The sequence below is a fragment of the Protomyctophum bolini genome, assembly GCF_963924005.1.
Source record: "Protomyctophum bolini genome assembly, chromosome: 17".
Classification (NCBI taxonomy): Eukaryota; Metazoa; Chordata; class Actinopteri; order Myctophiformes; family Myctophidae; genus Protomyctophum; species Protomyctophum bolini.
Window position 1 is genome coordinate 19,013,456 of NC_137878.1, and position 26,492 is coordinate 19,039,947.

A 26,492-nucleotide genomic window follows, 5' to 3' on the forward strand; every position below is an offset into this window, starting at 1 on the left:
ATTTAGCCAGCTTTTTTGCATTTGTTTTTAGCAATCCGCCCAATTGCAAACCCCTGAGCACAAGTTTATGGACATGGCCCAGACTTCCAAATACAAGGACAATAAGTTGACAGTTATATCCAAAGGCCATAATACGTTCCACCAGAAGCTGATATTTCATAAGTTTGGATGTAAAACAAGTGTCCATATACAAATCAAATGGGCAGCCACACACACACACACACACACACACACACACACACACACACACACACACACACACACACACACACACACAGCTCACAAATGCTTCTGTTTGAACAATGTTCCCAGGTGGTTCAGAGCTTCTTCTTTCAGGCATTCTTAATAACACACTTGTTGTTAGTGTATTATGAAGTTAATGGTGCCATTTTTTTTTTACAGCTGCATGCATGGCTCTCATGACCCAGAAAGAGAGAGATGGAGAGACACACAGACAGAGGCTGAGAGGGGCATAGAAATTAGAAAGGGGAGGGGAGGGGGTGACTGACTTGTAGTCGGCTATCTCCGGAAATTTTCGGCGCACGTCGCACGACGACACTCACCGTCGTACGCCGAAGTATCCGCCCTCGGCGAGTGAGCGGCGGCGGGTCTCGTGATGCGTCGGAGGGGCGGGTTGTTCACAGCGGCCAGCCACTGAGGCACACAGAGCCACTGTGTTGTTTTGAATTCGCTAGGAGGCACCGACCGACCGACCGACTGGAGGAGGGGGTAGAGTAGAGAGAGGCAGGGTCCTGTGTGTGTGTGTGTGTGTGTGAGTGTGTGTGTGTGCGTGTGTTTGAAGATGGCGGATGTTGAAGGCGAAGAGATTCGGTCGGCCCATCACCACCCCTCACTGGCATCCCGTAACGGACCCGCCGCGGTGGGCTCGACAGTCGGAACAAGCACCGCAGGCCACAATGCGACCACGGTGACGTCAGGTCCACGGATGGTGAGGATCGTCAAGTCGGAGTCCGGCTATGGATTCAACGTCCGCGGTCAAGTTAGCGAGGGAGGGCAACTGCGGAGCATCAACGGGGAGCTGTACGCTCCCCTCCAGCATGTCAGCGCCGTCCTGCCCGGCGGCGCGGCCGACAGAGCGGGCATATCAAAGGGGGACCGGATCCTTGAAGTGTGAGTTTTTGCATTGAACGTTGAACGTTCGTTATTGGCTAGTTAGTAAGCTAGCTAGTTAGCAACCCCCTCTACCCCTGGACTCGAATAGCCATTTTTTTTGCTATTTAAATACAAACGTTACGTATTTCTGCTGTCACCCACAACAAACTGTGCAGTTAGAATCATAGTAATGGCCATATTTTCCCAACCAAGTTCACTACCTGGCTTGGGAACGTCCCTACTGTCGCTGGCTGGCTAATCAGCTTGCATAAGTTGAGCAACACACGGGCTATGCATGCTGATTAGCCGCAGCCACTTGGAGCTAGCTAGCTCTGTGGCTAACGGCTTGTTTTGCGCAGTGACTGACTGATCTCAGCAGCACTGTGTTGACAGTGAGCACAGCAAATGAAACGTTGACATGAAGGTAAACGCTCGAGAAACACTATTGTGATGCGTGTCTGTTTGCTGTTTCAATAGTAAATGGAAGACAGAGGTGCTGACTGCTGAGGTCCATCAGATGTGTGTGTGTGTGTGTGTGTGAGAGAGAGTGGTCATGTTGCTTCTTGGGTCAAGACGACCCAATGCACATCATACCCATTATTAGACAGACTGTCCCTCGACCCAGAGACATGTAAAACCCTAGCTCTGGTCCATAGCCTGATGCAACGGCATTAAGGATATGGACCAGCGCTAGTAAAACCCTAATGTTATTTCTACTCTGAAAGTGTAAGTTTGGTTGCATTGGTACACTCGGAGTTGCTAATGGCTCAATTCTAACGCCAATGATTTTACTGTGTAGTCTTCTTCATGTTGTTGTTTTTTATTTTACTGCTGTCCATTGTACATGTTTTAAGGGTGGAGTTAACAGGCATGGCTGGACCCCAGAGACATGGTACAAAAGTGTTTTGTGCGTTGGGCAAGGACAGCGGCCAGGGAAAGCCTATTCTTTATGAAAAACAAACAGACTTTCAGACAAGAGTGCAATAATGTATCACTGCATGTAGCAAGATTGAGTTTATAACTGTGTGTGTGTGTGTGTGTGTGTGTGTGTGTGTGTGTGTGTGTGTGTGTGTGTGTGTGTTTGTGTGTGTGTAATTGTGCATACATACACACACAAGAATGGAACAGTGTTGCAGATAGTTTATGTATGACTTAAATTGAGTGTTTCCACCAAGGGCAGAGTTCGCGCTTTTCTCTGCATTTGAAATAATATAAAATAACCTTAATTGTTACATTTATAGTGATGGAAGGGCCTTGAGCGGGATTAATGGATTGCGATTCAGTGTGAGAAATGGAACAGTCAAAAGGATAAACTTGTGTGAGTGACTGTAGAGTGAAAACGGCCACAGGCCAAATTTAGGTTAAAATGAGGAGGGGAGGAGGTAGCAGAGCACACTGACCTTCACTGAGGAAAGCCAACTTGCTGAGGCATCAAAAAGGCTTCATCCTAACCTATGTTTTCTTCATTTTAAGAGCTAAACCCAAGTTGTATGACCTGAGCAGAAGTTTCCATGTGACATATTAACCAGCATGGCTGCTTGTCAAGAGCACAGAAATAGTGCTGAACCCAAGAAACTCGTCGGGTAACTCGGGTTGCCTATTTCACGTGTCAACATAAATGTGACTTATGTTCCTTGACCGTAGGAAACAGAACTATAGTATCTTAGCCTATTCTCGCTAATATGAAGGGAACAATCAACAAATGTCTTGTTTGAAGGGTGAGTGGCGCCTGCATAAAATTGCTTGTTTTTTGGTTTGTTCTGAGAAATGGAAATAATGGGGGTTTTTGTGCATTAGGCATGGCGAATGAATTGGGGTAGGTAATTACCGGTATGCTTATTCTGTGGGGTCTCATTGTTTGTCTCCCTTTAGTTTGTCCTAACCTAATTCATATTCCAACAACCTCCTTTTTGGCTGAATAGCAACTGTGGCTGTGTTCTGGCAGAAGTCCTTCTGTTTTTTGTTTTGGCTGATAGTGACAGGAGGATGATGATGAGATCAGAGTGGCTGTAATAATACCATGTTCCTTTTAATCTTCATATTGCTCTTCACCACACAAACACAGTAATTATCACTTTTTAATTATTCACTTTCACATGAATTTCCCCAAATCTCCTCCAGATTCACATGTCTTCACTCCCATTTCATTGTTGACTTTCTATGCCGTATTTTCCTATGCCTGACTGTTTGTCTCCACTCCCCTTTTCACATTGGGTATTGCTGATATAAATGAATAAGTAATGATGGAAACATGGCACATGGCAGACAGCCCTACACTCCTTCGCCTCTCCTCTCTGCTCTCCTCCCTCCGTCTGTCACTTTGGTTCTCAGAGGAAGATTAGCAGAGACACCTGATGCTGCTGCCATCTGGCCATGGCAAAGTGAGCTAAGGAGGATTCTACTTGTAGCGGCTAGCCAAGGGATAGGTATCGGTATATGTCCGATACAGACCAAAACAATGGGTCCAATATGATCCATTTGCAAATCTTTATTCTAGCCTGAAACTTGTATCCTAAATGCTTGTAGGCTTGAACTGTAGCATACTCTGAACAACAGGCTGTAAAGAGAAGTAGCATCATGTGTCATGTGATAACAAGGCACTAGGCACTGAGGTCAGACATTCCTCTGAATCTTTGGGTGGCAGTTCCTCTTTGAGGGCACATAACCTGGATGTATGCATTATATATGGGAAATTGTATTATTGTTCCAATTATTACGAAAACAGCTGAAAATATGGTATATGTGCTTGTAAACATTGCATAAACACCTCCTTTGGCCTGACTATATAAATAGTAGTGGAGCACTGCCCCTACGTCACGTGCATGCACACGCGCACGTGAGCGATCGCCGATTAAAATAACCTCTTTAATATGTATGCCTTTTAACCCACAATATATATTGAAGGTTGTTCTGTTTACTTGCATAATGGGGACACTTGTGTTGTCATATAATTTACCTGGCAGACATCACCTCTGTAATTTAATTCATGATCCATTATCAAAACGTCCTCTTTGGACTGCTTCAGAACATTAATGTCTTTACTCTGACTAGTTGTCTTATTCTAATGTCTAGTTCTCTAATTTACTTATCAAGGAATGAATCAATGAAGGAAAGCATTTGATATTTTTTACTGTATTATTAGGCCCTCAGATTCTATTAGGAGGAAGGAGGAAGAATACCTATTTACATTTAAAGAAATAAGTCAGGAACAAGTAAATGTTTTGCAGTGTCAACTGCAAAGAAGCTAAATTATTGGGAATTATCAGCCACAACATGCAGATAATTTGGTAATTCAATATGGGTGCATAGCTGACTGTTGCTTTGCATAACTACTGCAGACATTTACAATTACAATCATACTGTTTATATTAACATTTTAACACATTTCCTTTCCTGCAGTTTTTGATAATAACATTAGGTTAACTTGTCAGCCCTTAGTCAGCCGTTATGACTGCTATTGCCATGGAGAGAGGTTTGTTGCCCTGCAGATTTCTTTGCTCTGATTTGAGAACTTCATCTCAGTCTAACTGGTACACATCCAGACAATCTCAGAAGGCTAGGCTTGACAGGTGAACTTAAACCTAACCGTTTGTTTACTGCACTGGCTGCTACACAGCCTGGGACTAGCGCTGACTAGATGCAAATAATAAGTCCTTTAACCACGAAGGCTGGTCGCACCTGATCACTTGAAGCTCTGGCAGTGAAACTACTTGGACTATTGCATTGTCAGCGGGTGCAATATATCCTGTACAAGTTCAAGAATGTGTTTAATAGAACACTTTTATAGTTGTCCACCATTTGATTGCTGGGGCTTGTGCACATCCACACAGTACACACACATCATGCTCTAATGATGCATATTCATGGTAGAAAACTTACTATGCAATCCAAATGTAGTCTTTCTACACATTTCTAGCATACATAACATTTTCTGTCAATTAAAATAGGAATGGCCTTTTTATGCCCAGCACAAATCCGATTCACACTATGGTCCCGGGTGCGCACTCGGGACCACTTTGCAGATGTTGCGGTAGTGTGAATGATGCGTACCGTTCCCGGGAGTGGATCGCCTAACCGTACCTGGGATCTCGGATACGGATCAGCTAGGACAAACATACCAAGGGTTAGTCAGTGAGATCACTGTTAACATACCAAGGATATGTACGTGACGTCACCGCCATAAAGACGAGAGACAAAGTTACATTGCGCTGTTTAAGACCATAAGCGCACACTTCTTTAGTTGTGTATTGTTATGTTAATAATATAACTCAGGAACACAGACAAACTTTATTATTTGCTCTAAACTACGAAAGTGACTCTTTTTCTGTGACATGACATTTTCTGTCCCCAAAGCCCCATAGTCCACAGCGCCCCTCTGAGGCACATAAGTTGAATAAAGTGTACCCGGGTGCACCCTGGGCAAGACCTACGCTGTAGAGGCTATCATTTGTTTGGGCGGAAGTTGCAGGATTTTAGCGGAAGTATCGCCCAAGGAAATTACGTTGATGCTTTACAAATCAGTTTACATTCTCCGTGAATGAAACGAGAGTTGTGATTGGTCAGGAAAATATCGTATCCGGGGGAACATACCGCCGGAGGAACATACCGCCGATAGCTTCTCTGCCCACTTATCTGCGAAAAGAAAGGCCTGGTCACAACCTAAGTGACCAGGCTTTTCTTTTCGCAGATAAGTAAGCCTGGGACAGAGGCTAACCCGGGTGTGCTGTTGACTCTCGGCCAATGTGAATCATGGACAGCGGGGACCAGGCAACCGTGTTTGGGAACGGTTGGAACTTGGAATCAAACGGACTCAGTCCGTCTCAGTGTGAATCCCCCATTAGAGAGATACAAGTACTGTATCACTTGAAGGTTACGGGTTGAAAAAGGAAACGGAGCTCATTTGTGTGGACATTGTACCATGAAAGTCACATGTTGGCCCCTCTATCTATCTGTCTTTCTATCTATGTAGTATTATGTACTATGAAATTAAGCTAAACATCTGTGAGGGTGGGAGATACTCGTGTTTTTCAAAAGGGTAAGGCAAAACAAAACCTGGGCACTTTCTTCTGAATTCTGTCACCTGGTACTGTTGAAAGACTGCTGCTGTATGTTATGCACTGTCCCTAGGGACACAAAGCATCGAGTAGGCTATGTATTACGCTTGGTGACAACATCAGAGAGAGCACGATCAAACAGTCAACTATTGGAGGCTCTTTTTCATTTAGGCCAACTATGAAACAATAAATAACAAGGACAACGTCTTCTCTCACTCTTCCTACTCTCGTCACTCTCCTCTCTCTATCTCTTTTTTTTCCAGTAATGGGGTGAGTGTGGAGGGCGCCACCCATAAGCAGGTGGTTGACCTGATCCGGGCTGGGGAGAGGGAACTGGTCCTGGCTGTGCTGTCTGTGCCTCCCCAGGAGGCTGATGGGCTTGAGGCGGGGGAGGACACCGCCATCCAACCCAACTATGACTACAGCGACAAGCAGGCTGTACCAATCTCCATCCCCACCTACAAACATGTTGAGCAGCACTCGGAGAGGTTTGTGGTGAGTACCGTTAGCCTGCGGTTAACGTATTTTTGAGTGGTGCAACCACTCCAAGGAAAAGCAATGTCCGTGTTGCTTCACCTATGTGTCCGCCTATGTTAATGAGCACCAGCATGACTATTAGTACCAGTAGGGGCGCTGTTGTGCCAGAAACAGAGAGACAGATAGTGCTGCACTGTTGCCTGCTAATGAGAGAGAGAGGAGGGGGGAGAGGGGAGTTTCACCACTCAGTTCACGGGTGTGATTTTAAGATATAGATTTGGGCTAAGAAGGATCAGCTTGTCCCTATCGTATGCCACCATACATTGGTCTACCCTAGACACTTCTCTGAAAGAAAAATGTATATTGATCATCACCCGGCGAGCATTCACCTGAACTTTGGCGAGATAAGAAGGGCAACGACGAGTGTCGGGTGATAATTTTCTGTCACAATTTATTCACAAACAAATTAAGACAAGTTAATTGATTAACATTACTGTTAATGAGGCACTCTACCAGTGAAAGACATGGATTAGAGACTTAAGGTCTGTTTGACGCAGGCAGATTGAGCCTGTTATGATCACACCTCAGAGGGCGAGGACAGGATGGTATAGCCTTGGTTGGAGGGAGCTACCATTACCAGCCAAACTGACAGTGAACATAATCCACCGCTTAACTGCTAATCAGAATATTGCGAACAAAACATTTTTGTCATTTAATATTAATAATGAACTCAAAATCTATTCTGACTGTGTGGAGAAATGTTTTATGCACATCAAGAAGTGGATGTCCACTGGGATTCTCCAGCATTGGGGCATGAGTCAGCTCAGAACACAGTTTGCTGCTGGCGTATCTCGCGTAATTCGTCAAAGGTTGCTGTTTTCTGCTCTGTTTCGGTAACTTACTTTTGCCCGTTTCTTCCCTCAGCCATGAATGTGTGCGGATATCAACTGCCAACTTTATTTGTTAAAAGATTTAATGTAATTTATGAGGTTAAAGGAGTCTGCACAGTAACATCACGAGTGTTCATTTAACTCTGAGATGAATCGATCCAAAGGGACCCTTGCCCATTTGTAACTCAGAGTGTACAAGTGTAAGCGCATTTGTTTCCATTTGTACACTCATGGAGTTACGTTTTAAATTGAGGAGTATGTTCTGCTACAGAAGTGTCTTAAACCCATCCAACACCATTTGGCATCAGTATTTTTTTACCACTCTTTCCTTCCACATAATGGCTCCACCCCTCTGTCTCTCCACCTGTGGCCACAGGTGTACAACGTATACATGTCGGGAAGACAGCTGTGCTCCAAGCGCTACCGGGAGTTTGCTATCCTCCACCAGAACCTGAAGAGGGAATATGCCACCTATAGCTTTCCCAAACTCCCTGGGAAATGGCCCTTTTCCCTGTCAGAACAACAGCTGGATGCTCGACGCAGAGGTGTGGAAGAGTACCTGGAGAGAGGTGGGACACAATGCATTTTATATTTTCCTTTTAGATAGGCTGTCGTCTGGTTAATGTACATTGAAGACGAATAGCGGCTAGCTGACTGTGACATGACATCAGGTACACCAAGGATACAATAAGGACTTTATAAAGGACTTTTCTGATTTCTTGGCTAGCATTCTGATTAAATACGATAAATGCTTATTTGTTGGTGATACCAATGTGCACGTTTGCTGCATCTCTAAGCCACTAGCTAAAGATTTCTTGGATGTACTTGATGCTTTTAACCTTGTCCAGCATGTTAATGCACCTACACATGAACTTGGTCACACGCTAGATCTCGTCTTTTCGTATGGTTTGCAAATCTCTAATGTTCAGGTCTGTGCTCCAGTTTGTTCGGATCATTTCCCTGTACTTTTTGACTTTATATTGCCCTGTGACACGTTTAAATCATGCACTTCTACACGTCAGTACCGTGTGTTGAAACCTGCCACCGCTGCTCTCTTTTCCTCAGCTTTTAATAGCGTAGCGCATGGTGACACTAGCCTCTCCGAGGGTCTAGACACTGAGCAACTTACATCCTCGTTTCTTTCCACCTGCACTGGCATTTTGGACAATGTTGCGCCTTTAAAAGCCATGCGTCCCAAACCCAAGTCTGAGCCTTGGCTTAATGACACCACCCGCGCTGTCAGGAGAGAGTGTAGGAGGGCTGAGCGCAGGTGGAGAAAAGACAGGCTCCATGTGTCACATGACATTCTTAATGAGTGTTGGAAAAAATATCAGAGGACTGTCAAAGAGGAAAAATCAAGGCATTTCTCTGATATTATTAAAAGAAATATGGATAAACCACGCGTTCTTTTTAAGACCATTGAGCAGCTGGTAAATCCCCCCCAACCCACCTGTCTGGAAGCTTCTCTTGATGTCTGTGAGAAATTTCTCAGCTTTTTTATTGACAAGGTCACTATGATCAGAGCACAAATTTCCCCCCTGCTTTTGACCCCTCCATGGCTGTCACCTGCACAACTACACTTAATCATTTCCAGCCTGTATCATTCTCTAAACTTAGTGAAATTGTCTCTCAACTCAAAACATCATCCTGCCCTTCAGACGCTATCCCCACACACCCTCTTTAAGGAGGTCTGGGAGACCATTGGGCCTAGAGTCCATGCTATCATAAATAGCAGCCTTGTCTCAGGTATTGTACCAGCTTACTTTAAAACAGCAGTGGTGACACCCCTGATAAAGAAACCTAGTCTGGATACCTCTATTTTATCCAACTACAGACCCATCTCAAAGCTTCCGTTCATTTCCAAGATCCTTGAGAAAACGGTGTTGTCTCAACTCCAGTCTTTTTTGCAGCTTAATAGCATTTTTGATGTTTTTCAATCTGGGTTCAAAGCGTTTCACAGCACAGAGTCAGCGTTGTTGAGGGTTTTCAATGACATCCTATTGACCACCGACTCTGGGGACTCTGTGATCCTACTACTCCTAGATCTTAGCTCTGCATTCGACACTCTCGATCACAATACTCTCATATCTCGTTTGGAGCTTTGTGTTGGTGTCAGAGATACCGCTTTAGCCTGGTTCTCTTCCTATTTATCGGAGAGATGCTTCTCCGTTAAATTTGGTGACTTCGTATCGTCCTCCACCCCCCTGTCCTCTGGAGTCCCCCAGGGCTCGATCCTTGGGACAATTCTATTCTCTTTATATTTACTTCCCATTGGCCTTATTTTTAAGAAACATGGCATTTCGTATCACCTTTATGCGGATGATTCGCAAATATACATGCCCCTTAAAAAGGAAAATAACGGCTCCCTGTGACACCTCTGCTTGACTGTCTAAGTGACATCAAGGCATGGATGGCTCTTAATTTTTTAAGTGTCAACGAAAGCAAAACGGAGGTTATAGTGTTTGGACCTAGCGGTCCTGGGATCGTTCCCACTGACCTAGGTTCCCTGCAGCCATATGTGAAACCTGTGGTCTCAAACCTTGGCGTCAAACTAGACAATGCCCTTAAACTTGACAAACAGGTCAATGCGGTAGTTAGCTCTAGTTTCTATCATCTGAGGCTGCTGGCCAAAATCAAGTCTGTGCTATCTTTTAGTGATTTTGAGCGGGTTATACATGCCTTTATATCTACGCGGTTGGATTACTGTAATGCCTTGTACGCTGGTTTAAACCAAGCCTCCCTTGCTCGACTCCAGCTAGTCCAAAACTCAGCCGCTCGTCTGCTCACAGGGACTCGCAGACGTGAGCATATCACACCTGTCTTGGCCTCCCTTCATTGGCTCCCTGTCCGCTTCAGAGTGGATTTTAAAATTATTTTATTTGTCTTTAAATCTATAAATGGTCTGGCTCCTCTTTATTTGTCTGAACTTATTGAGGTTTATACTCCTACTAGGTCACTGCGGTCTGAGGGCCAGCTAAACCTCAGGGTCACAAAGAAGACCCGCTTGAAGTCCAGAGGCGACCGAGCCTTTTCCGTTGTAGCCCCTAAACTATGGAACGCACTCCCCTCCCACGTCAAATCGGCCCCCTCCATCGAGACTTTTAAATCTCGCCTAAAGACCCACCTCTATACCTTGGCTTTTAACCCCGCTTGAGTTCCTTCGGTCCTTGTATATGTTTGTCTTGCTTTTCTGTTGTTTTTTCTGTAATGTGTCTCAGTTGTTTTTCACTGTTTGTACTTTGTTTTCTCGCTGTTGTTTTTCTGTGTGGTAGCTGTAGTGCATTTGTTTTTATTTTTCTCCTGTACAGCACTTTGTAAACTCTGAGTTTTGAAACGTGCTATATAAATAAAGTGGATTGGATTGGATTGGACCATGCTCAGGCAAACGAGCAGCAGACGTGACACTCTTTGCCTCATTGGCGACTTTCACATTTAGACCTCAGTTTAGCGTCTCATCTGAAATATGGCATATCCTACAGCACAGTGTCCCCATCAATGCACTTGGGCATTGGCATATTTCATTTGGACCAGAGGGAAGACTGCCCCCTAATGGCCCACCAATACCACTTCCAGCAGGAACTTGGTTTTCCAGTAGAAGGAGGGAATCTGCCATCTCAAGTACAAACCAAGCGTACACCTGCTTACCTAGCTTCAGTTACTCAGCAGGGTAGGGTACATGCTGCTATTGGCTGCTCTCTTGGTTGCTATGGCTCTTCACATGATAAAGACAGAAGCACATAAATCACAGTTTGTAGAAGTGAAAGAGCAAGTATGTCACAATCCAAGGAAGGGGAGGGGGGGTTCTTAAAGGGCCACTTCTCTGGTTTCTTTTTCCACCTTAAGCTTTTCATTCTGTTGTGGAGTACATGTGAAAATCTGACATAAGAACAGTGTGTTCTGCGCCCTGGGAACTCAACCTCCTGCTTACAATAAATAAATACATAGGACTCAGGTTAGAAGTATTGCAGTATTTACCTGTGGAATGTACTGTTTGTCTGGATGGAATGCCGTTGCATCTTGTCTGACCTCAGAAGCACAAATCATGAGGACTGCATGTGAACACTGAACACTTAACCACTGCTTCCTCCTCTTGCTTATTACTTTATTGATTTGATTTCTCTCTAATCTGTCTCTCTCTGTCTATTCTTTCTGTTTGGCTATTTCTTTATCTTTACTCATGTTTGTCTCTTTTCTAGTTTGTTCGGTGAGGGTGATTGGGGAGAGTGACATCATGCAGGAGTTCCTATCTGAGTCTGATGAGGTAAAAACTACTCACTTGTTGCTTTCTGTGCAACTGTATTTTGAGTTTTGTGATATCTGTGAGATATGTGATCTATTTTACAATTGCCAGAGAAGGTGTAACTCTATGCGGCTGGTTATAGTTAACCCTAGACCCCACTTTGAGAACCACTGTCCTAGATTAATTTTATTTATTTTTTATTACACACTGTTATCGGATCGGTACTGAGGGACAGAAATGGGTCGCTGATGCTTTGGATTCACTCAGGTCAAATACACTTTGGAGGTTTCCGCCAAAGTGTAAGTGGGGTTTTCTAGGCCAGATTTTCTGCACAGCGGCAGAATATATTATATAAGGGGTCGAATGAAAGACCTTTCCTCTTGAGTTGAAACAAAACACAAAAGTGCAGCCTCTTCCAATTTAGAATTTGCAGTAGTGATTTTCCTATTTTATCACGTAACAACCCCCCCCCCCCCTACACACACACACACACACACACACACACACACTCCCATTTCTCTTTCACACGGAATCACATGCAAATCAGACATGCATGCTTCCTGCAGTAGCTGACTATGTGTTTTTCCTGGCTATGTAGAACTACAATGGGGTAACAGATGTGGAGTTGCGAATAGCCTTGCCAGACAAGACTACCATCTCCGTCAGAGTCCGCAAGAACAGCACCACAGACCAAGTCTACCAGGTACACCACTGTTGTTGATGATGCTTTCAACAACCCAGAGTACCATAGTTAAGATGTATAAATAACAGAAACATAATATAAGAGATTCAAGTCATTGTAAAATCTACGTAGGTAAATACCAAGCAACTAAATGAACAAGTTTGATTGATTTTAAAATACTGTATGAACTGAATGTCAATACATCCCCTCTTTATAACAATTTGGTCTCTCCCCCTCTTCATCCTTTAGGCTTTAGTGATGAAGGTTGGAATGGACAGCATTATGGCCAGTTACTTTGCCCTCTTTGAAGTCATCAACCACTCCTTTGGTAAAAACTATATTTTATGTGTTTTTCTATATTTGATGTGTTTTACACACAGAAACATTTGGTCAAATCATTGCCCTGTCCGCCATATCATTATATATGTATACCCTTGCGAGACCAGATGTATAGCTACACACCAGCTACATGTATAGCTACAGCTATAGCTAAGTATAGTACAAGGCGGAGCATGTCGTGATTATGTTATATTTCCTAAGTTTCCTGTGCTTAATTTGTTAGCAGCACGCAGACGTCCTATGACTGGTAATAATATTATGTCTATGGAGCCTGGTGTCAGATTACCCCTTCCATTAGACAATAAAAGCAGATAATGGTTACAGTATGGGAGTCCATTACTATCACTCTCATCAGCCCTAGGGATGGGTACTGAGAACTGGTGCCTGTTCCTGATTGGACGGACACAGAATATCAATACGCTCCTGGACAAATGCTGGTGCTCTCTGTATTTGTCAAATTTACTTTAATTAATCCTACAAGCATGTCCCACACATTGCAGTGCCAGGGCGGGCTGCACAAGTACATTATTGGTCAGCAACGTATATTTTTGGATTGGATTTTCATGTTCATAGTCTAGAGATCTGACCCGAATGGACAGTCTCATTGTAATTGGCTAGTTGATAGCGGATAGATCCCATAGTCCAAAGAGATGGTTGTGGTGTAAAATTGATATTTGGTTGACAAGCAATGGTTGAGGTGTATCAGAGTTGTAGGTCTTGAGGCAGTTGAATTGGTCTTATTGACTGTAGCTCAGTTCATTAGTTATATTTAGAGATTGCATGGATTAATAATTTCTCACAAAAAACAAATCGCATTATCAAAGACAAAGACAAATTTCATTGAGACAATAAAGTACTATATCATATCATTGATATCTAATCTTGTTAGATAAAGTTTATTTTGTTGATAGTAAGGAACCAGCAACAAGGCACACTACCAGACCCTTTATCTACTGTATATAGCATAACCTAATTAGTAAGAACTGTCTGGTAAGAACTGGGCAATTTGTGGACATTTATTGTTAAATATCGGTATTATTAAACAGCATAGATTGTGGTATATCTATATCAATAAAATGCTGATGATTCCCATCCCTAGCTGCTCTTCATGGCTTATCTCTCTTAACAGTGCGGAAGCTGGCACCCAACGAGTTCCCCCACAAGCTGTACGTGCAGAACTACACATCGGCGGTCCCGGGGACCTGCCTGGCTCTTCGCAAGTGGCTGTTCAGCTCGCAGGAGGAGGAGCTGCTCAGGGACAACCCCCTGGCCCTGCACTACTGCTTCCATCAGGTATTTACTGTTGTTGGAAGTAGTTGGGGAGGCCTTTGTTAACCCTGGGTGGTTATAGGAGGGAGCTGTTAGGCGTGCGTTTTTTGACTAGGGACATTTGATATGGGCAGGTTGGGAGGCGAACTGGTGGACTTCTGATTACCAGACGACATCTTTACCCACTAAGCTACAGCTGCCCCAAGCAAGTAGTATTACACTGTGAAATTGTGAGTGTTCATTTAATTCGGACTGTACAAATGTAACCAAATGAACCCACATTTTCTTACATTTGTACTTATTAGTTATGAATGGATAAATTGACACAGGATTTGTGTAGCGGGGCCATACAAAGGTGATGAAGCTTTTTTGGGTTGTTCTTGAGCCTTTATTTGACAGGCACAATGTAGAGAGGCAGGAAACGGAGATAGAGTAGGGGAGTCACTAACATGCAGCAAATGGCTGGCCAGAAATCAAACCAAGCACATGCCGTCATGCAATAGAGCCCATGTGGTACACACCCTAGCCACTCGGCTATCGGGATGCACATACTGCCATGAAATGGGGAGCAGGAATAACATGATACTATCATGATAATTGAAACACTGTCAGGTTTGTCTTGTGAAAGCTAATTATTGATCACGTCATATGAAGAGCATGTTTGAAATCTGTGGGAGTTTGATTCTGTGACACTTTGGTAGAGGTTTGGCCAATTGGTCAGATATTTAGCTCTCTTGCGCCGTTGATTAGAAATTAATAATCCAGAAATTGTCTTCTGATTGACTTGCATTGTACAGTGAATCAGCTCTCAAAGTTACTGATACTCATTTAACAAATGACCATAAACAGGCTGAGGCACTACTAGTGGCATAATTTGTGTTCAGGTTGTCATAGTAAATGCGACCTATGGTTGCAATCATTTATAGATAGAATCATATCAAATTATCAGTCTGATACTGGACTTTATTCAATCAAATAAAGAAGTTTCCCTGATACAAAATCCAACACCAAGGATCTATGTTCTAAATACATACAATACACATCACGTGTAAACCCATTTAGACAGTTAAAAGCAAATCAGCGTACGATAACCCCCTTCTTTATCGTATATATACTGTAGAAGCATACAATTCTCTAGTGAAGATAAAATAGCTTCAGCCAGCACTTGTGTCACATGCTGTCCCTCCATCTCTCTCTGTCTTCTCCTCTCCTGTCCTTCCATCTCTCTCTGTCTTCTTCTCTCCGTCTGTCCCTCCATCTCTCTCTGTCTTCTTCTCTCCGTCTGTCCCTCCATGACTCCATCTCTCTCTGTCTTCTTCTCTCCCTCCATCTCTCTCTGTCTTCTTCTCTCCGTCTAGGCGTTGGATGATGTGAAGAAGGGATTCATAAAAACGGAGGACAAGTCCTACCAGCTGCAGAAGCTGGCAGAGCAACGCAAGATGGCCACGGTCAGTCCCTACAGAACGGTCTTTGTTCAGGGAGGGGGATTGGGATGATGGCGCTGTCTAGTTTCCTCCTTAACTACCACTGCTATCTACCTTCTAACCAGGACTGCAACTATCTAATTATTATTCTACCCATTACTTTTCAGATTAATCAAATAATTTTGAAGTGTATATACGGTATATCTCAATGAATATTGATGATTTGTTTTTTTAATTAAGTCCCATAAGCCCTATTTATATTTAGCATTAGCATTACGGAAAGCGAAAATAGCCCATCTACAAGCTTCATGAAGTACAGTGTGATGTGCCTGTACAGTAGCTTGCACACTATTTTCGACATAACATTTCCTCCCAGAGTGGATTGTTAAAAATAGCCACAGGGGGTTCACAGACACACTCATGGTTCAGAGTGAAGGTGCAGTGCAAAAGGAAGGCAAGTGAGATTGATCACGTCTGTTGTGTAATTGAAATGACGTGTGTTGTCACAGTACCTGAGCCTGTTGCGGGCGTGCGAGGGCTACAACGAGGTGATGTTCCCCCACTGCTCATGTGACTCCCGGAGGAAGGGCCACGTTATCACCGCCATCAGCATTCATCACTTCAAACTGCATGCCTGCACCGAGGATGGCACACTGGAGGTGTGTATCGATACTGTAGTGTGTAACACAGTATAGGCCTACCGGTATTTCATAGCAAAAGCACAATTGTTCTGTTTGCATTTTTGCAACAAAGAAATGTTGCAACACAGCAGTGTAATTTGACATACTTTTAGTTTTCCCACACTTGCGTTGATAATGTGTAACTATGTTTTTCAAACCCTTTGGAATTCATTTAATTTAATTCTTTAAAAATGTAAACTGATTTCTAGAACCACTTATATATAAGTGTATACACATTTATTTCTTATATGCCAGCGAATCGACAGAATAATTCAGATGCATCTTTTTATCATTGACCAAACCAATTGGTCCGATTCACCACTTCGTTGTACAATGGTTTCATTGAAAAAAGTGAAAATGGCATCCTATTTTCACTTTAAAAATAAATATATATCTATATATAATCGTTCAATAATTATTATCAGACCGTTTTGCACCAGGAACCTTTGCCGTTTTCCTTTGTGCCAGTATGAACTGGCTATGTACAGGACGTTACGTTTCCTGTGTGACTTGTTGTTCATGATCTTGAGTTGACTGCATGGATTATTTTCTTAACGACTCTCTTCTAACCCTCAGAACCAGGTTATAGCGTTTGAGTGGGGAGAGATGCAGCGTTGGGACACAGACGAAGAGGGCATGGCCTTCTGCTTTGAATACACCAGAGGAGAGAAGAAACCCCGCTGGGTTAAGATCTTCACTCCATATGTAAGTCTGACTACATCTCCTCCAGTCAAAACAACACACACATCGTGTGTGTGTGTGTGTGTGTGTGTGTGTGTGTGTGTGTGTGTGTGTGTGTGTGTGTGTGTGTCAGTCCATGTCAAGTGTCGTTTGTAACTGTATAAGCCTTTGTTTCTCAAATGACTAGATGTACATTTTGTGTAACATTTTCAGATACAATATGCAGTGTTGCCCTTTGCCGAGTAATGCACTGTGCTTGTTTTAAGTTGCATTGAGTATTAGCTGGGTGGGGTTTCACAGTGTTGGGACATTGCAGATAGTCCAAGGGAGGTTATCTGTCACAGTCAAGTGTACTTTGTCAACTTTCAATTCCTTTCCTGTGATTGTCTTAACCTCCTGGCCCTCCCTGAGTGTCTTGAGTCATGTTCCAATGCTAACTCCACCCGCCTGACATGGGAGCAAAAACTGCAAGATTTAGTGAAGTTAACATAAGTCTGGTTACTATAAAAACAGTCTTTTTGAGGTTAACAAAATTAGCATAAGTTACTGGATTGTCATTGGTGGGTGTTTGTGCTATATTGAAGTCATTGTTCTGTCTCTTGCCCCCAGTTTAACTACATGCACGAGTGCTTCGAGCGGGTCTTTTGTGAACTGAAGTGGAGGAAACAGGTAGAAACCACACCTTTCCTTTTTCCACTCATGCCAAGTCTGAAACGCTAAACTTAGTTCAGACAGTTGGGCGTTGCCAACATGATAAACCTCTAATATTTTGTGTGTGTATCAAATGGATGCCTGGGAGTTCTTGTCAGATTTTTGACAAACTATTAATTTGTCCTCATTCTGTCTTGTCAGGTTGAAGAGGAGGCATCTGACAAAGACAACAAGAACTGCAGTAACAATGGTGAGACGACAATAACTAATGCTCGAATGTTTGGGATATACCTCATTAAAAAAATATATATATATATATTAAAAAAAAATATATATATATATATATATATATATATATATATGGGTCTTATAAACTTCATATATTATACAGTACTATGAGGAAATGGTCTACTAGACATAGTTAAACATTAACTTGTGACTCCTAGTGTGAAAGGGCAAAAGGAGAACATACTATAAATCCTCAGTGTTCATTTAACTCTGAGCGTGTGCGAAGCGAACCAAATGTTCCATTTGAGTTAAATGAACACTCAGGATTTCACTGTGCAGTTGTCAATGTGCACGGTTGTGCATTTCTATTAAACAGAAATATCCGGGACATAAAGCATACACTACTTCCCATGTCAGCTGCACATTGTTTCTTTAAAGCAGCAGTAAAAAAGGCTGCCTTCATAGTGGGGCTGTTCAATGTTTCCCCATAGCCTTTAGCGTGATTTCATATGTTAAAATTGGCTTAATTAAGGGAGGACTGGTCGGCGGACGTTTGTCGTCATGCTCATGTTACTTACTGTCCCAATGCAGCTACGCTCTAATATGGAGTGTGTTGTGTAACATTGATGTGTCGTCATACATAGCAGCGCCACGCACAAACACACCTTTCAGCTCCACATATGGGCACAAAAGAGGGCATGCTCATATGAGCATATGCTGATATCGGCGATAAAAGATACGAGGACTGACATACAGAGATCCGGTTGTCCAGACTCGGAGCCAAAGATCCAACCACTATGCCCACATATGGTCATGTCAGTCATGTGCGTAGCCTTCTGAACTCGGTGCGCAGCGGCAAGGATGGGCGAGGGCCAAGCGATGTCGAGTACCGGTAGTTTGGATATCCAGTTGTCCGAACTACCGGTCCAACCAATATGCGCATAGGACACAGGTAGACGGACAGATACAGAGATCTCCATCGCATGTCAGAAGATAAAATGACACGGACAGAAATGGACGTGCATTTGTTTAGCAATTCAGACTTGCAGTATACTAAAGTGTAATGGGAGTTAATTGTCTCCCATGGTCCACAGCGATGGTATCACTCTGAACAGTCATTTTAATTTTGAGTACCACCAGTTTGATATGTGTTTTTAGATCACGGACCCCCATTTGATATGATTTTTAACCTCAACCCATTTTGGGTGGGAACCTCTTTTGGTGTGTTATGCTTTAGCTATTGAAAAATAGCAGATCTACGAGCTTGTAGGTCTGACATAGAAACATAGCTTTTTCAGAAAACTGTCAGGATGTAGAAGACATTTTTAGAATCTGATCTCAGGTCAAAATGGGTTAATTGGTAATTTAACGCAGAGAATGTATGGATCCATTTGTTTCCTAAAACCCTCGAACGAAATGCTGCAAGCAAGGGGCCTCCAGTGAAATATCAAATACATAAATAACAGTAACAGACAAAAGGTGCTGTGCAGATGTGATTGAGACCACCTCCACTATAGGTCCACGAGGCAGTTGATACAAGAAGGTCCCTTTAGGCCAGAAGAATCAGTGAATAACCTTGGGAGTCATAGAAACCGCATATAAATCGCAAAGATCATCCCGGAGACATGATTAGCAAAAGGCACTTGAATTGCGAAGGACGAAGACAGGCATCTACAGATAGAAGGCAAATGCAAAGACCTCGGCATTTAGTGACACCGAAAAGAATAACTCTCAACCTCCCAAGAATAATGAATGCACAGCGATTCGTCTTGGTGTCTGGCGCAACTTTCATCAGTCTGTAGTGCACTTAGTACGTATATCGATGCATAACACGCTTCTAAAGATACACTCTATTATGTTTATATACAGTGTACAGTTCAAAGGGATAGTGTATGATACACTATTGACAAATAAGGCGAGGACAGCGGCCTTGATTAAATGTACAGAACTGTGTCTCTGTGACTTACTATACATACAATACTATACATGTTATCCTATGCCTGTAGTCCTGTATACTGTTGATATCGGTATGATGTTGAAGCATTGGAGCCTCGCTTTCCAAAGTCACTGAGGCTGGCGATTTGGTGTGCAGCAAATCATAACAGGCAGACACATGAATCACAAAACACAGTAAAAAAAAAAGAAGAACATGGTACACATAGAAAATAAAAACAGGATGGCAGGTTCACGAGCAACAAGGAAGAGATTCACACAACATGTGTTTTCACTCCCCAAAACCATGTCTCTGTGTTCCAGAATATCAGCAGCCTCTGTTGGAGACTCAGCAGAAGGCATGGCGCCACCTAGGGGGTGAGATTGCCACATCCTAATAGAACAAAACCAACCTTCCGGTCAACATCCCAACTACAATTGGTCCACTCATGCCATCACAGCCACAACAGAGAGCGCCCATCGACAAATCACGGAACTGCCTGACTGACTGAGGTGATTCATGACCCCCACTCTCCACAAAAACCTGGAAGCGATCAATTTGAATAAAATTAAAACACAGTAACACACAAAAATCCAGGGAATACACAGCAAAGAAATTAAGGAAAGTTCAAAAGAAACATTCATGTCATTAACTAGATGTCCGTTGCGTATCTACAATTGGTCAGTGGTCAAAGTCAAGGCATCGCCATTTTGGACAAAAGAAAGGAGCATCTCGACGACGCGACTAGCTGACGCAAAATGCCACCTGGTGACGCCGCCCACACCCATTGTGTTTGTGACAGCAAGGTGTGTAAACAAGGATCTGCTCTGGCCAATCACTTCAATGTCCCTCCAACTGTACTGAACTCAGACGGGTGTTGGAGAGGACTGGGGACAGGAAAGCAGGGGGGGGGGGGGAATCTAAGAAAGGGGGATTACACTATTTTCAGCGATATGGAGAGAAGCGTAAGCATTATTTACACTAATGCTGGACATTAAGAGAAGTTTTGTTTTCTGTTTATGGGTATAAGTGACGTCATGCTGTTCCTGTCATGAAGAATTAAGGCAACGTAGGCATGTGGAACTTTGTGGAGAAGCATAAAGGGGTATAAGGGAGGGGGAATTGGGCACTAATGCTGGTACATGATAGCTACTTACTGGTAGGTTGCTTTACAAGTCACTGGCAGGTTCCCAACCATCACTTGCAGGTGGCATTCTATTGTAAAAATCTCGCTGGCTTCAGGCAATGGAAATAGAGGCTGACATGGATGTGCCAGCCCACACTGGCCAGTGGCCCAGAAAAGGTTTCTTTACCACCCTGTTAATATGCTACGCTTAAGAGATCTGCTCACGATTACTTAGAGATTAATATAAGAGCTATGATAATTTCCTTGATCTCACGGAACGAAACGCTAACTGAATTCTTGCTCCATTCGCTCTCCCATCCTTTCACCTTTTCTCGTAATCTCACATGTGCCGGTCCAGAGTGATGTCTGTTGGCAGTCCACCGCTAACAGCTTGGACATTTATACGCCCCTTTGTAAGTGTTTTATTGTGGCGATTCAGCAGAACTCTGGAGCTGAGAGGAAACGGTGTTCGTCATTGAGACACAGTCTTCCGTCAGTGCAAAGGGAGTGGGGGTGGTTTCCAAAGGAAAGGTCATAGCGTTAGAAACCCAATCTTAGTGGAAAGCTACACATTATATGTCAGAGTTTGACAGATGGGGGGGGGGGGGTTAAGAGATTTTATTAAAGTATGCTGAGCTGCAGTTCCTAGAGTGGACATAAGAGTGCAGTAGAGTTTAAGAGAAGTTTGTGTGTCAGTATTGAGCAGCTGAAAGGAGGGGTTGCTTTGGGATGCTTCCTTTGGTGCTCCCTTTGGCTGTGAAACTCACTCAACCAAGCATCACTCCTCTGCAGTTTGACTGTTAACCCTGTAAAGCATTGTTTGCCAAAAATACCATATTTTCAGTGAGTTATCGTTATACGCCTGGAAAACATTGGTTGCTGGCAAGTCATACGGTCTTGAAACAAAGTGGTGGTGACAGATTGTGCTCGACACGTGTGTGTATAATTGTTGACAGTGGAGAGTACTGTAAGTGATCCTGTAATCACGGCCAAGATCAAGTGACAGTCTGTTGTCCCTCTCTGCACTTAAGGCTTTCAGTATTAGGTGTGTGTGTGTGTGTGTGTGTGTGTGTGTGTGTGTGTGTGTGTGTGTGTGTGTGTGTGTGTGTGTGTGTGTGTGTGATTGTGTTAATAACTTTAATACTTTATAGCAGGGTCAGGGTTGTGATTATGTTATTTTTCATTTATTGTGTGCAATAGATTTCTCCATCAGATTTTTAGGTTTTGTTTTATTTTCAATCATGTTTTTATTTTCAATTTTAGTATTTCGTTTGACGCTTACAGGTTTGTTGTTGGTTGTACAGTTTTCTGTAGACCTACTTTTGGATAGACATGTCTTTAGGTAGAAATTAGTGGATGTAAATGTAATGGGCTAGGTTTAATTGATTCAAATCTTATTTAGTAGAATAATTGTTTACACAAGGCACCATTTAATTAAGATGATCTTGTGTTGAGCTTGCCTTTTAACAGTATGCATAAAAAACTCCAAATCAACCCCTAATCAACAGAGAACTTAGATTAATATTTTATCTATTGGAGCTTGAGCCGAATGCGAACGGAAATAAAAGCCTGGGTACCGAGGCTAGTAGGCCATAGACCCCACCTGGGGTACCGAGGCTAGTAGGCCATAGACCCCACCTGGGGTGCCGAGGCTAGTAGGCCATAGACCCCACCACCTGGGGTACCGAGGCTAGTAGGCCATAGTGGTGCAACTCCTGTAAGGGTTGTGGCCTGATGGGCTGTCAACACAGCAAAGCTTTAGCTAAGCAAAGCGTTTGATGTCCTTGTCTCTCACATCCCACAGATTTTCCTAAACTAATGGGCTGCAAGGGAAAATGATACGATAATCTTGAATCAAATTAGCGAAGGAGAATATTTTCTTTGTACCATGAAGACTACTGCTTCATCATGTAACCATAGTGAGCAGTCATTTAGTGAGGAAACATAACCCTATAGTCTTGGTTGACCAGGGTCCCCCAGGGGTCTATACTAGGGTACCAGGGTCCCCCAGGGGTCTATACTAGGGTACCAGGGTCCCCCAGGGGTCTATACTTGTGAGTTGGTTGACTTTTTAATACACATGGACATGTTACTGTGGTATTTGTGGTCTACAGGCTGGAAGATGCGTTTGCTAACCTTGCAGACATGAATACCACAGCAGTTGTTTTTTTTTTAGATGCAATTGTGAACAATAGCCAAGTAATACATAGTAAGATACATATCCATTGGCCAATCAAATGGTTCAGTTATAGGAAGGCTTGCCATCAGACGATGTTTCCCTCTTTGGGGGTAGAACCTGCTTGGCTGAAAAGGGCTGTATAACTCATGGATCACTTGTGTACAACCGGTCTTGCCTTTAGAGCAAGGAAGCTGCAGTTCTACACTAGGGTGGCACTGTTGTTATTCCCTGCCAGGTAACCAGAGAATCTGTGTAATCTAATTACAATAACATGAGTTCTGCTATGTACAATATACTGTATAGGCTTAATTGTGGGAACAAGTTGACAACACCATCACTTAGAAGAGACTTGTATTTCCTCATACATATGGAATGGACATGTGTCATGGACAATTCCATCTCCAGGCCAGGGGCATGCAGGATATGCAAATCACTACTTAGCATTTATTCTGAAAGTGATTGAAATCAGTCCTGACTCCTAACCTTAAAGACAAACTGACAACTCAGTGATTGAAAACAGTCCTTACCTTAAAGACAAACTGACAACTCTTTTACCGGTTTTACTTATTTATTTACTTGGCATTTGAGTTAATGAGTAAATCGTGCCTAAGTTTAGTTTCTGTTTATATATAATATAAACCTACCAGCTAGGTTCTAACTTTGAACAACCTTGCTCTGTCTTGGCTAGTATGTATGCGTGTTTAATTATGTATGTGTGTTAGTGTGGCTTGTGCGGTATTGGAGCTGAATTGGACATGTCTGATAAGCTGTCATTGTGAGGGCCAGGAGCTGAAGAGATGTGGCTGTGTGTGTGACAGCAGAGACGGGGACAGATACTTTTCAAGTTGGGAACACCGCTGTATGTCGTTAGCAACATAAATCTTTTGAATAACAATTCAGTCAGGATTTAGAAGGCATGTTTAGAATCGGCCTCAGGTCTAAATGGGTTAATGGCAGACATTCACTTTTAACTCGCATTGCTCTCCTTCAGCTCTGTCAGCATGACACACACACACCTTCATCCAGTGTTTCTACACCTACAGTACATAGGCCTGGGAAGTAGGAAGCCGTATTTGGACCTTTCTGAGCCTATAAAACTATGGCTGAAACACCAAAGAACAGAAGTGCATAGATATACCACCACAATTCACTCTTTCTGCCCAGTCAAATGTATTCCATGAGTAAGTCAAAACTATTTACAACTCTAAAACAAATAAGCACAAACGATTACCAAAAGAAATGATGTCATGTTACAAGAACACTCCTAGCTCCAGCCTCCAATAATATTTTCTTTCTTTAGTTTGTTCTGTTTGTTGCTCGACTTGCTCTCCTGCTATCTTACCATGTAAGGCTAAGTCTAAAAACCATGGACTGGAAAAGTAAAGAATGTTTCAAATGGGGAATGTATATAGGCTCCCTAATTTTCCATGTTCCCTCCATACTTTCCTAAGCGGATTTGTCTCTACCAATGTATAACAGACCACAATATTTTGCTATTTCTTGCATGGCCGTGCAATGATTGTCTCCCCCAAGGAGAGGCCTCAGGCAGACGACATTGAGGCACAGAACTACAGTGTAGTAGCAAATTGCCCGTTCTCTGACACCAACAAAACGTCTGCATCAAGATAGAAGTGCTGTGTTGACATGCAGGGGGAGAGCGCCCTGCAGATTCTGACAAGCAAAGTAATAGCCAATTTAGAGATAGGTGACAAGATAAGAATGGGAGGTGTTCGACCATTAAGTGTTTTTTTGTCAGTCATAAAAGGAGAGGTGGTGGCAGAGATGGCGTATGTATGTACATTCGTATGTGTTGGCATGGCAATGTGCTCCTCTCCAGGTTGGTCTCCCATTATGGGGGGGGGTTGCCGTGGCAGCAGCACAACATCAGCTGAGCATGCTCAACCTGGTCTCTGTTCCCAACGCATCGTCAGACTGACGACTGACTCACTCCCTTCCTATAATGTATTCAGAGCGAGTGCTCCCTTCATATACTTGATGTCTGTTTCTGTCCCCGTGGCTCTGCATCTCTGTGAATAAGCATCATACAGTTTGTCTTCATGCATCCCCTGACTGCCGCAGGTGCCGACTCGCAAGCTGGCTTTCATTCATTTGAAAACGCTCCACGCTCGCAGGTGGGTATCCTGCGGCAGGTGCAGTTATTTTTACTGTCAGCGGTGGACTGTTGCAGCTATTGCTGAGGTCATTGTCATAGTAACTGGTGCCGGAGCAGACCCTGAGAGGACTAGGGTTCAAAACAAAAAAGGAAAAAGAACGCTGTTGTATGGCAGCCCCCCTACCCCATTTTGTTCAATGTGCTACGCCGCTGCCCACCTGCGCTGAACATTGAAATGTCCTTATTGTCAACTAAGATCATAAACGAATTATGTTGTTTTCCGAACAAGAATGTACTTTAAACCCCACCACCCACCAGCGTGTCAAGTGACATTTACAAGACCACTCAGCCAGTCTTGTTTTCTTATGAGTGCAGCTTGACACTGTTCCTTGGGTCAGCCACCACATTACTCTTGGAAACAATGCTTTTGTGTAGGTTTATATGTTCGTCACCCTCTTGAACCCAGATTCAAGGGCATTCGCTGTAGGCTTTCCCGTTGGAGCTGAGGCGCAATACACGACTAACATGGAGGATGGATGTAAGTGCTGTTTTATAAGTGTTAGCCTTTGTGTAGATATGAATTAATTTCTGTATGTTACGTTTCAGACCAGCAGGGCTTTTTCACCGCAAGTAGGCAGTGGCATTATATATATATATATATATATATATATATATATATATATATATATTTAAAAAAATGACTTAAGCCTTGTTTGTCTTTGTCTTCAGCATAACTTGTAAATTATTGTTTCAAAATGAATATATGCTTTGGATAAAATGCACTCTTTGTTTCTCTCTCTGACTGACTTTAACTTAATTTATTTGAGCAGAAATGATTTTAAAAATAAAATAGGGGGAAATCTTATTGTAGTGTCCTAGGGTCACTGTCTATCATTAAGTTTGTGTCTGAGTAAAACGGTTCTACAGGGGAGGAAGAGCTACTGTAACTACACATCTACAAGTCAAGCTTTGTAAAGAAAAACTAAAAAGAGAAGCAGTGTTGCATTTACTCATCAGTCTCAAGACATGAATTAACACCTGATACTGAACTGCAAAATGGAGAGTTTTATATCTAAAAGAATAAATGAAGGTTTACTAACCAATGTAAGAAAAAAATATATATAAAAATACAACCCAAAAAAAGTTTGAAAATGTCATGTAGAGTAATAAATTGTAACATTATTTTAAATAAAGTTATATATTGAAGAACAAAATGTTTGCTGTCATGTCATATACTGTACATCTATAAAAGCTGATCTGTGAATTAGTTCTGTTGTATTGTAATTTCCACGTGGCTAATTACACCAGTTGGTTTTGAACAAAGGCTTGTTAGGGGTTGTCATATTGATAAAGTACTCAGGTGGTGCTCATCAATGTTATGGATCTGTCCGTTCCACAGAGACAACACAGGAC

At 42.8% G+C, this 26,492-nt stretch overlaps 1 protein-coding gene across 4 annotated transcripts; it reads left to right on the forward strand.

Moving 5' to 3' along the window:
- Positions 1 to 625: 625 nt before the first annotated feature.
- snx27a (sorting nexin 27a) lies at positions 626 to 25,760 on the forward strand. Of its 4 annotated transcripts, none has more exons than XR_013965664.1 (14): positions 626 to 1,131; positions 6,431 to 6,662; positions 7,911 to 8,103; positions 11,731 to 11,795; positions 12,373 to 12,477; positions 12,706 to 12,784; positions 13,925 to 14,088; positions 15,423 to 15,512; positions 15,998 to 16,147; positions 16,745 to 16,873; positions 17,459 to 17,518; positions 17,702 to 17,750; positions 19,985 to 22,781; positions 22,847 to 25,760. XR_013965664.1 is itself a non-coding variant. In XM_080787730.1 (13 exons), the coding sequence occupies exons 1-13, from the start codon at positions 803 to 805 to the stop codon at positions 20,056 to 20,058; spliced, it is 1,719 nt and encodes a 572-aa protein (XP_080643856.1). In that variant the 5' UTR covers positions 626 to 802; the 3' UTR covers positions 20,059 to 25,760. The 4 variants fall into 4 exon arrangements, 1 of the variants encoding a protein (XP_080643856.1); XR_013965665.1 differs by having other exon boundaries at positions 19,985 to 21,896; positions 21,939 to 25,760; XR_013965666.1 differs by having other exon boundaries at positions 19,985 to 21,888; positions 21,939 to 25,760.
- The last annotated feature ends 732 nt before the right edge of the window (positions 25,761 to 26,492 follow it).

Coding starts and splice junctions, on each gene's coding strand:
- snx27a (XM_080787730.1), top strand. CDS start 803: ATGGCGGATGTTGAAGGCGAAGAGATTCGGTCGGCCCATCACCACCCC. Junction 8,104..11,730: donor GGAAGAGTACCTGGAGAGAG/GTGGGACACAAT, acceptor TCTCTTTTCTAG/TTTGTTCGGTGAGGGTGATT. Junction 15,513..15,997: donor AGCAACGCAAGATGGCCACG/GTCAGTCCCTAC, acceptor GTGTTGTCACAG/TACCTGAGCCTGTTGCGGGC.